Source organism: Podarcis filfolensis (assembly GCF_964270895.1).
Source record: "Podarcis filfolensis genome assembly, chromosome: 3".
Classification (NCBI taxonomy): domain Eukaryota; kingdom Metazoa; phylum Chordata; class Lepidosauria; order Squamata; family Lacertidae; genus Podarcis; species Podarcis filfolensis.
This window is the reverse complement of record NC_139606.1, coordinates 105,980,473-105,992,172: the sequence shown is the minus strand read 5'-3', so window position 1 is coordinate 105,992,172 and position 11,700 is coordinate 105,980,473. Positions and strand designations below refer to the sequence as shown.

Sequence of the window (11,700 nt, the reverse complement as noted above, 5' to 3'; positions counted from 1 at the left end):
CCTCTTACCTTTGGCGGTAAAGGTGGTGGCACTTTAGCCTTCATAGTTGAGCTACAAGAGGGAAAACAAGGATGAACTACAAAGGTTCGTTGATCATTTTAAAAGTTAGATATTCATTACATACATAAAGATAGAAAGAGGGTACCACTGAAATGATCTAAACTGGGGTGGGCAATATAAAAACTTTGCATTTTTAAGGTGGCCCATGGGTTCTTGACAGATTGCTCAGAACTCCAGTTTAATTTTTTAAAAAACGTGTGTGTGGATGTAATTTTCACCATCATGCTTGCAGGCAAATGTGAAAAGAATGGCAAAAGCAATCAGGGTTCAGAAACAAGGTGAGCCAATTACAGCCAGTCAAATTCATTGTTTTTCACGTGATTATTAAATCCATGCATCAAAGGGCAGCAACAGTGGCAGAGCTTCATGCTCCTGCAACGGGGGGCAGAGAGCAGGTGGGGTGGGGGTGGGGCTGGCACACATCCAGGGGATGGGGGGCGCCACCTGCAGGGGCATGGCGCACGTCCTGGGGTGGCGCTCAGTGCAGGCGGGGAAGCAGGTGCGCCCCCCTTCCTCTGCCACTGGGCAGCATCTGCTGGAGCAATGAACGTCTGTTTGTGCTATGGAACTTCCTTTCCCTCTTGCTGCCGGTCTCCCGCACACTCTCAAAAATCAGCTTCAGAGGGTTGGGGGACCCTCTGGAGCAAATTTTGGTGACACATGGTGGGGTGGGAGGGAGGAGAGGAAACTGAAGTCTTTTGTGCCAATGGAACTAATCTTGTAGAACAATGGATTGACATTACTAAGGCCACATTTTGCACATTTGAAGGCGATATGCTTCCTCTACTGCAGTTTGGAATCTACTTTATTAATGATGATGCATGAATTACATGTAACTAAAATATGCAAATTTTCTGTACCATGTCAGATTGTGGTATATTTCAAATGCAGCCCTCAGTAGTGAACCAGTTGCCCATACCAGATTTAAATTCATAACATTGGAATTTTCAGTAAACCTTTTTCTATCAACCCTTAAAACAATGAAATTAGGAATACAGCACTTATTGAGAAAACCCATTGTATCACAATTAAATACCAATCATTGGGGGGAGGGGTGATGGTATGAGGGGTTGATTTCAAAGAGGTAGATTATGGCAGAATGAAAAATCGAGATCCAAGGTAGATTAGGCTATATAGATTGTGTTTAGCCAGAGAATTCTAAAGGTGGCAATCCCACATTCAATACCATTTATAATTCCGACTAAAAACAGTGAGACTTAAATGTGTATAACAGAATGCTGAACAAGAGACAGGCTTTTAAAAATGATGTGCTATGAAGAACTTTGCACATATTCTCTAAGAGGCTACTAGATGCAATTATTTTCACCTCTGATAAAAAAATTACACATTTTGTATTTCAGTTTGGCCACAGCCAAGGTTAACTTATTAAAATATGTAGGAAGGCATTCTGCCTCATTCTTGCCCCAACTCCTTATATCTCTCCATTTATCCCCAAATGGGCTTATGTACCAAAGAAAAGCCTGCTCAAAAGTCCAGCTTTAGAAAAATGAGATACCAGCAGAAATGGAAATTCTTGATGAAGTATTTTATTTACCCAGAGTTTGGGTTTATGGTATTGATTGGACTCCCTACATATTGCTGGGGAATCACATTTTTTCTCCTTGATTTTCTTTTTCCAAACTCCAGTATTGTCCTGTTAAATAACAGCACGTTTATGATATTTTGCATTTATAAAATTGCTACTAAGACAGGTTTTGAAAATACAGGCTTGATTTTCTTGTGTTAAACTACAGTGCTTAAAGCAACCAGACGACAAATTAGCACAGCAATTCTACTGCCACTTAATGGAAGCAAGCCCCACTGAACTCCATGGCATTTACCATGGAATAGGTTACGTATAAGGTTATACTGTAAAAGTCGTTACTCTTGAATAGGATATATATACGATTATATTGTAAAAATCAGTATCACATATTGCCTCAACTAATGGCAGAACTCTTCTAGTGGACGGGTCTTTCAAATGAGCTGTTTCAATCCTAAAAATGATATCAGCTACTATATAATCTGCAAGGTCTTTGAAACTCATCATGCAAGTCCAAGCAGGATCAGGCTCCCAAACATGTCCCTTCAGATACAGTACTACCACATGGAAATCGCATCCTGATACATTAAGATGTAGGCTATAAGCACAAATGAAAGCATCAGGATGCTATTTCTGTGTGGTAGCACTGTAACACCAGCTCCTGTTGTAGAATGTTTTCATCTAAGGCAGCAGGAGAGGAGCCTCTGGTGTCGGTCACTGTGAAACTGCAATGGGATTATGTATGCTTCAGTAGTAAGTTTTAAATAGAGGGCTGGTGGAGTTCAGATGGGGCAATGTAAAGTTAACAGCAATGGTTACATTGCAGTTAATTTTAATATTGCATATTGTTATTCTTAGTAGAGTTAAGTTTACAGGTTAAGTTACAACTTCAAATTCTTCCTGCCCCCCCCCAATAATCATTATTTACATATATTTTTCTTTATTTCTCCCTTTCCTATTCACTGGCCGTCTAGTGATATACTTAAAATAAATGTGCCAAACAAAATTTTAGCTTCATGAGTCCTATCTAGTCATCACTCTCTCTCTCACTGGGGAAATTTAAGCAAATCAATTCCACGAGTTAACTATGGTTTGTTTAAACAAGCCCGCTTCATAGCCCACGGCATGAAGTTGGTTTGTCTCAAGCAACCCATAGATATGATCAAACACATCTGGTCAGTGCAGGCAACACAACAAACTGCAGTTAATCTAAACTTGAAGCAAAAGCTCCCAAACTTCTCCTTACAGCCATGCCAAAAGGAGGATGGAGAAGAAGAATGCACGAGGCCAAGGCTCACTGTGGCTACTTCCTGTCACACTAAACAATGGTTCGGGGTTACGTCTGAAGATGACCAAACTGTGGAGCAATAAGTGTCATAAACCACACACAGACTGAACAAGATTTCTCGATTGTTTACGAACCAGATCTACTTTGAAGATTAGCAGAACTTACTGTTTAGCATCATCACTGTCCCCTTCTTCCTCATCTTCCAGATGTGCGACATGTCCCCTGAGGAATTAAACAGGATATCACTTCTAAATGTCAATTGTCAACTTGTCTTCAGCCATCAAAAGATTTGTTATCTGCAATCCTAAAAAGCTTCTCTTTTAGCAAATCACAGTTGCAAGACAGACAAGCAAGGGGTCCTCTGTAAGCCAAACAAGCACCATTAGACCATGAGAGATACAAGAAACATACAGTCTGCGCACAAGGAAAGGGACTTCGCAATCAAGAGAGAAAGAAAGTCAAGAATTACCGCTGATGCAGTTCTTCTTCAACTGATTTTAGAAGGCTCCTTTAAAAATAGAAGTAAAATTCAACGACTGGACACATTTAGCAAAAAGCACACAAAATCAGACACACTTTTTATATGATCTGACAAATGTAAGCTGTGCAATAAATTACACCAATTGTTTGAATTTTCAGTCTGAAGTAAATAATTATTCAGCCTAAAGTGTATTTAAGTGTGTTCAGCTGTACACCAGCCTGCTAATTAATGCACCTGGGTGGACACAGCTCATCTTAATTATAGTTACTGCTGTGAAAAAATGTGTGGGGGTGTGGAGGGGAGAAGAACGTACACTAAAATAATGCGATGCCACAAGAAAAGATTGGCAAAACCTAGAATAAGAAAGAAGTATCTATCTCCTCCTTTTATCATATTTACACTAATTCTGAACTATTGACTTAACTTGTTGGGTTGCACCATTAAAGTCTATTTTTACAAAAATAATTTAACATGGATCATTGAACTCTCTTTATAGTGTTCCCTCACTTACAGGTATTTTATGAAGCCCATGGTACTAAAACTAGTCCTATCTGAACCTTAAGATCCTCTTTAGCAGACCTGCTCCAAGTACCTCCAACTAAGTGCCTCCACAAAGCGTGGCCTCTAGGACCTGCTCACTGGTGACATCCTAGCTGTAGAACAGCTTCCACAGAGAGGCTCATTTGGCTGCCATCTTTATGGCCTTTTGCATGCCAGATGAAGACCTTTTTATTTCCCAGGGCCTTCAGATAATCTGTGATATTAAAACCTGGCTGTGTGACATCTGCAGGCTTAAGAGTTCTCACGCTGCTTTTTCTTTTGTTCCTGTATTTTGTTTCTTGGAGGCCACTCAGAGAATATATGTTATTGGGTGGCCTATACACATGCAATTAAAAAAAATGTATTTATTACATATACACACATATAGGCACATTTGTGGATACAGATGCAGACGATAAAGCTGCCTTGCTATACACCTGCCAACATCAAAAAATTCATCACCCATATATGAGGCTACATTGGGTTGAATCCAGACTACAGGACTAAAGAACTGTATCTACAGGATGCTCCATTGGAGAGGAAGGGCAGGTCCAATTCCTGCTTTAGACTCCAGAATATAGGAGGTGGCTCTGGAACTTCAGGAGAAATTGAAAAACCACCTGCCCACTTCTTTCAAAGGGAGCCTCTGCAAGATCTTAGTCTTGATCCAACTCGAATATCTCAAAATACAGATTAAATAGTCAGTTTTTACTGTAAATGTACAACTGGTTTCACTGTAGAAACATCAAATTCCTGATCAAATTGATAACTACATTAAAAACCACTGCCAGATTATTTGGGGGTGAGGGTAGGGGGAGAAAAAGAATGTTGTTACTAAAAATACTCACTTATTTCCACCCAAGAAGTAACTGCTTTGGGGACCTTGACCATATTCTAGTTGCAAATCCTATTGAGAGAAAAGAAAGCATCAAGCTCTGTCGCATCTTATTGCATTCCCCCTTTAAAAAATAACAATTATCTAACTAGCTCCGGCTGTTCTTACACAAACTTGAGTCCCACAAATAGCTTCATAGCATATACAAATAATGCATGTTGTACAGCAGATTCCATCAAATTTCACTAACAGAATACTATACTTCTAATATGACACTTCTGTGCATTTAAGGAGAGGAAAAGATACAAGATTTGTACATTTTCTGCTTGAGATGCTCTGTTGCACAGTTGCATACAGACAATACCCATAGGTTTCCTGGGCAAACAGAAAAGCACCTTCCCTTGTGTAGGCAGCATCCCTGATTTCTGCTAATTCCTCCTTCCAGCTGCAGCCCCCAATGCCACATCCCATACAGTGTTGGAGTAACTGGACATGAGAAGGTGCTAATTTCCTTTATAAGCGTAAATCACCCCACGGATGAGCTAACTGCAAGTGCAAGGTCAGCCAAGCCAGCAGCTATGGTAACAGCCCTGTTCCCCGGCTATATCTGTGATTAAGGTACGTCAGCTCAGTTAGTCTGTGAGTCGTCAGTCTGCTGGTGTTATTTGCCCAGTGGCTGGAATTTATTTGGAGCAACAGAGCTACTTTGTAAATGTATGCATCTGCATATATCTGTATCTGCAAAAGCCTACAAGCTGTATATATCCAAGTCCAGAACTGTTTTACTGAGTCTTATCTTCTGCAACAGTAAACTATTTGGACCTTAGGCAGCTTCTGTGTGGTTACTGGTACTGGAAGCAACTTCCACTGCACGGATTTCTCACTTGAGATTCCCAACAGGCTGTTCCTGGTAGCACAGAAACCCCCAGAAACAGATTTTCAAGGGGGTGCAGGGAGGCATGAAAGCCCGGTTCTATGAGACAAACTCTACTCAATGAAATTAGGATCCAATCAAACAGCTCTTTAGATTTATGAGAGCCATCAGGGTCCACAGTTCATCTCCTCCTACTTTGAATTGCTACTCCCAAAATGCACAAAATCTGTGCAGGAAAAGATGAACATACATGCCACGAGCAATGGCGGCTTGATCACATAACCTTAAAGTCTCTGAAAGGCTATTATTGTATGCAACCCAATATATTTTAATGTAAAGAGATCACCTTGTACGAGTATCCAACAACTATAATTCAAAATAGATAAAGTGCAAGGGCTCTGAAATCTCCATGGATGCAAATGAATATGAACTAGGGATCCTAGCTTTGCAGTACAGAAACATATCTTCAGGATCCTGGAAGCCACAGCTTTCATGTGGGGAAAATGCTTAGGAGTCCTAATGATTTTAATAAGTGGTTTAGTAGACCAAGGTCAATGTGCTACCACTTATTTCACAGCAGGGACAAGGTCATCATCTGCTGGAGCTCTACCTGCCAAACCTCTACATGTCAAATAAATAAACTTTTCTCAGAAAGAAACCCACCACATAAACTACACAAAGAAAGAGGCAGGCTACAGTAGCCTGCCACTTCTATTTTTGGAAAATTCCAACACTCCTTTGAAAATGGTCATAAAACAGCAAGAAAGCTTTTTTGAGTCAGCTAGAATTCTTTCTGGATGATTCAAACCAGGAGGCATGGGGTTTGAGGAAAAACTGGATTGTTACTGGAGCTATGATATCTGCTTTAGTCCAACATTGCTTTTTTGTAGTATACAGTAAGCCCACAACTTTAAGCACATTTAACTTGGACACATTCAGCCTAAGCAGCTTTGGCCCTGTGTACCTGAAGGAATATCACTACCCCCATCATTCAGCCCGGACACTGAGATCCAGCCCTGAGGGCCTTCTGCTGGTTCCCTCAGTGCAAGAAGGGAACCAGGCAGAGGGCCTTCTCGGTAGTTGCGCCCGCCCTGTGGAACACTATCCCATCAGATGTCAAAAAAATAAACAACTATCTGAGTAACCTCAGCCAATGTTAAATTAATGTGATCCCGCTCCTTTCGATTACCATAATTCCCTTACCTTTATGAATCCCACCACCTACTTCTTATATAGTATAGTCTCAAATCCACCCACCCACCCATATATTACCAACTATAGAAAACCTTGTGTCTTCCAGACGTCTTGGACTACCACTACTAGCCAGCGCAGCCATGCATCATGCCAAAGCAACATGCGCCATCATTTTTAGTGGCCAGTAAAGCATTTTATCAAGGAACCTTTATAAATATGATCTGCTTTCTTTTTATAAGCAAAGAGAAAATTGAGATCACGTTTGGAAAACAAAGCTTGGTGATAAATGACTGTTTACTTGGAGGCAAGGGGTGAGATGGATAAAGGACAAGAATGTTAATGAGGATGCTGGATTAAACTATGGAGGAAATGAGAGTGACTCCAAAAGGACTTCTTCTAGAGTGATGAAGAACTTGGCAATTTCAGAAATGTTTTTGGATTTGAGGCATGTGGGTAAGAAGGAAAATTTGAATCAAAAATTGTCTGAAGGCAGAAATTGATCACATTCAATCTGAACTTGAAGCCGCAGTTAGGGCGAATCCTGGTGAGATTCCCAGAGTACTGTCTAGGTACATGTTGTGGGATCAGTATGAGTGGGCATGGTCTGAGGATGTCAACAGGGCACTTTGCAGGAGTTTGGCGGACAAAGGCCCTTTCAGCCCCCTTGTGTATCTGAGAGGGATTGACCGGGTGGGCTACAAAGTGCTAAATACTTCACTGTGAGAGCCACTTCAGAAGAAGCAATAGATTGCCTCCTCCTGAAGGAGACCACTCTGGACCAAGAGATATCAAACAACTGTTGCATGGTTGCAAATATCCCTTTTTTGAGTAAGGTGCTCAAGAAGGGGATGACTGCAGGTGAATCTGGATATAGCTGAGTTCTGGATCTATTTTAATCTGGTTTTTCAACAAATCTGTCTTTGCTACCAACTGATTATGGAAAGGGGGAGCACTATCCTATTGATTTTTCTCAACATCTTGGCAGCTTTTAATACTATAGATCACAGTATCTTCCTGAACTGGTTCTATGGGTTGGAGGTACTACTGTGCTACAGTGGTTCAATTCCTACCTTCAGGGTCATGTTGGGAGATGTCTGTTTGGCCTCTTGGCAATAGTGCTGAAGGATTCCCTTCTGTCTCCCATGTTATTTAATATATGTAATAAAACGCTTGGGAGGAATCATCCAGGGATTTGCAGCAAATTGTCATCAGTATGATGACACCCAGTTCTATCTTTCCACTCTATCAGAATTGGGAGAGGTGGTAGATAAGATGGATAGATGCTTAGAGGCAGTGACAGACCAGATGTTGGCCAATCAAATACAACAGAATCCTGAAAAGTACTGTGGCTAGTCAAGTCTCTGATCTAGGAATTGGCCTAGGAGAAGGGCAGCAGTTGCCCTGTGGAACAGCTATGTTCTTGGTGGTCCTTTCTGGTCCATTATTGTCGTTAGAAGCTCAGGTGGTATTAGTGGCTAGGAGAGCCTACTGCCATTTACAGCTGGTTTACAAGCTACAGACATTCATGGACCAAGCCAGCCTGCTATCAGTAATTCATGCTCTAGTGACCTCGTGTTTTGATGACTGCAACGGGCTTTAGGGTTGTCCATGAAAATGGTATGGAAGCTGCAACTTGTGCAGAATGTGGCTGTCAGGTTATGAACTAGAGCAATGAGATGGGCTCACAAAGCGCCTGTCCTAAAATCTCTGTACTGGCTGCCTATGCTCTACTGGGCTCGTTTCAGTGTGTTAAGTGATGGTTTGCAAAACCAAATGGCCCAAATATATGCAGAAACGGCACCTCTCATACCAGCCCATTTGATCCTTAATATCAGCTGGGGAGGGGGTTCTGCTCATCGTGCCCAACAGGATTCATGAAGGGCCTTCTCTGTGGTAGGGCCCCAGCTCCCTTAGAGCTACATCTGTCTCCTATGTTAATTAAATATTTAGCTTGTATATGCTTTTATTGACGTATTTTGTTGCTGTGGTTCTTGTGTATCTCCTTGAGCTCTTTGAAGGCAGGATGATCCAGAAATACTCTAAATCAACAAATAAATTTCAATTACCTCCAGGATGATCCCACCCCCAAGCAAAATAATCTATGCAGTCTCAGCAGTTTCTATACAACCAGTTAAATAGCATTAAGCTAAGCACCCATAAATTTTTACGTGACTGGAACTTTAGCAGGAGCAAATGCTTGAGTTTGTGTCACCAGGGGTTCCCAACGAAGAAACCATCCCTTAGATGCTTCCTTGAAATGGCATCTGGTCGCCACAAATCAGAGAAACACTAGTGAAATACTTGAGGGCCCTTATATAGGATTTGGTTGTTTTTTTGTGGGAAAGAGGGAAGCTGTAGCAGTTGCATAAACATAGAAACTAGAGCTCTTATGGCTGGGCAGAGGCAAGATGCCACTCTCAATTTGCAAAGCACGAATCCACGACAATATGTATTCCACTGCAGTGACAGAAACATTAATAAGAGAAAATAAGCAAACCACTACAAAAAAGTAAAAAGATCCTTCATCTGCCACCGTACGTTAGAAATCTCACAGGAACATTTTTATGAAAAGTGACACCTGTCAGTGTGGTTTATGTTTGTATTATTTAATGGTCTAAGCCTTTGTTTATAGCCAGGTTACTACTCTACTGTCTGTTAGCATCAATAGGCTAAAATATGATCATGTCTCTTTCTAATCTACTATTACTAGATGCTTTTAAAAATAACCTGCATTTCATCCCGGATACAGTTACAGCAAAACACTGGGAAAGAAATTCATTTGTGTACTGTCCTAGTGTATTTCTGTGGGAAAGTAAAGCCTGCAAAATGAAGGTGATAGAGACAAAAATAAAACACCACCATCTTAGTTTGCACAGAGTGTTCCTAACACAAGATTTTGAATGTTCAAGCCATGTATCTCTGGAGATGAAAGATACATGTGAACACACATGGAAATTTAGCAGTTTTCATGTAGATACAGTAGTACCTCGCAAGACGAAATTAATTCGTTCTGCGAGTTTTTTCGTCTTGCGAATTTTTCGTCTTGCGAAGCACGGATTCCCTCGGTATTAACGGTTTTAAGAAAAAGGAAACAAACTCGCAAGACGTTTTCGTCTTGCGAAGCAAGCCCATAGGGAAATTCATCTTGCGAAGCAACTCAAAAAACGAAAAACTCTTTCGTCTTGCGAGTTTTTCGTCTTACGAGGCATTCGTCTTGCGAGGTACCACTGTACTGTACAAGAAGGTCCATCAAACAGAAGCAGCTATCCAACATAAACAGAATAACTAAGTTCAACTCTAAACAAAACCGTGGGATATTTAACCATATCCAAGTGAACAGTGAATCAAATCGCACTCAATTCTGATAATTCCACTGATACTCTCTGGATAGTAGTGCTGTTCATTACAGTATTGGCAAAAAAAACTTTGGACAAGCCAAGGTAATCAGACGTCGCTAAATATTGCAAATTTGGGCAAATAGCTATACCAGACAATTTTGTCCTTAAAGCGATCGTTCGTATTCAAATTTTAATGTCTTTGCACTGGTTGAGCCACTCAACAGAATGGAACTTTAGCGCTTGAGGGTGAATGTTTGTGCAGTGGGTGTCTAAGGTCTGAATGACCACTATTTGTGGATAAAGGAGACACACTTGTCTTTTATTTTTTAGATATAGAAAGCTAGATAGATACATTGTATATATAACTATGTTAGTTTTACAATTGGCAAAAGTTGTAAACACAGAAAATGAAATACTAGTTTTCAGGAAGTGTGTCAAGTAGGTAATTATTGTTAAGGAATTCAAAATCATACTACTATTATTATACATAGTATATGCACATGTGATGCATTAGGGAGTTCAGTGTGCTTCCCATATATTAATATAATCCTTACAACAAGGTATGCCAGTATGAATTGCCCCCATACTGCAGATCTGGGGTCTGAAGGCAAGAGCAAACAGCTTGTTAGCAGTTTGGATTTCACATAAGTAATATGAGAATACTGAATGAGGTGGTCAGACGATTCTGTCAAATCTACCGCTTGCAGGACTGAGCCGTGAAACAAATTAATTCTAACCGCGTAGTCCCACGTAACCTTCCAACAAAAGACTAGGCATAAGTGGTAAGCATGTTTGACAAGACATGCTTTCGCTTCAGAACCAGGAATGTTGCTTGGATAGAAAAGAGTAAAATGAGATGCATTTGTTAGCATCAAGCATGATGCTTTAGAAATGATCTCTGAAGTGACGCTATACATTTTGGATTAAATGGCTTCAATTTTCAGGTGATAAAGACGTATCAATTGTACTGAATGATAATTCTTTAAAGAATGATCTTTTTTCTGTCAAGGGCCACATTCCTCCAATTTGTAAGAAGCCACAAGGCAGTAGTGGGCAACCCCTTTTCTCTCTCCCACTTTCTCCACGCCCCCCCCCCCGGGGGTGGGAGGTTCAGATTGCTCTTCCCAGGGGTCTCAGGAAGACCACAGACATTGGATGACATGACACAAATCACACTCCATTCTGTAAAGACTACTTTCAAGCAGACATGCAGCAAATAAAATAAAATAAAATAAAATTTGTATACTGCCCTTCATCTGTAGATTTCAGGGCAGGTCTCAGCATAAAAATACACGCTCAAAACACAATCACTTTCAGTACATGTTTTTGGTTACAGCTTGCAGTTAGCTAGGGGAGAGTGACCCTGAGTCCTGGTCTGAATGACAACCTAAGCCAAACCTTGGCTTACCTCCTTGCAACACGGCAGCAAAAAGGACCAACAGAGGCGCAAAGCAGCTGTGGGCAGCCTAGCTAAGATAGGATTTGACTTTGCATGCCTTGCAAACCAGGCCACTATTTTGCCCTTTGGATACAACTGGGAATGAGGA

The 11,700-nt window shown here is 40.9% G+C and overlaps 1 protein-coding gene across 9 annotated transcripts in view; it reads right to left on the bottom strand.

The window, feature by feature from the left end:
- MAP4K3 (mitogen-activated protein kinase kinase kinase kinase 3) overlaps positions 1-11,700 on the bottom strand; it is a 64,966-nt gene that overhangs the window by 19,847 nt on the left and 33,419 nt on the right. For 3 of the 9 annotated variants that reach the window (XM_083605043.1, XM_083605041.1, XM_083605049.1), the window contains 5 exons: positions 4,761-4,819; positions 3,361-3,399; positions 3,057-3,113; positions 1,616-1,714; positions 9-51 (listed from right to left, as the gene is read on the bottom strand). In XM_083605043.1, the coding sequence (XP_083461169.1) occupies positions 9-51; positions 1,616-1,714; positions 3,057-3,113; positions 3,361-3,399; positions 4,761-4,819 (297 nt within the window). The remainder of the gene's footprint in view (positions 1-8; positions 52-1,615; positions 1,715-3,056; positions 3,114-3,360; positions 3,400-4,760; positions 4,820-11,700) is intronic. The other 6 variants (XM_083605047.1, XM_083605044.1, XM_083605042.1 and 3 more) reach the window with 3 other exon arrangements.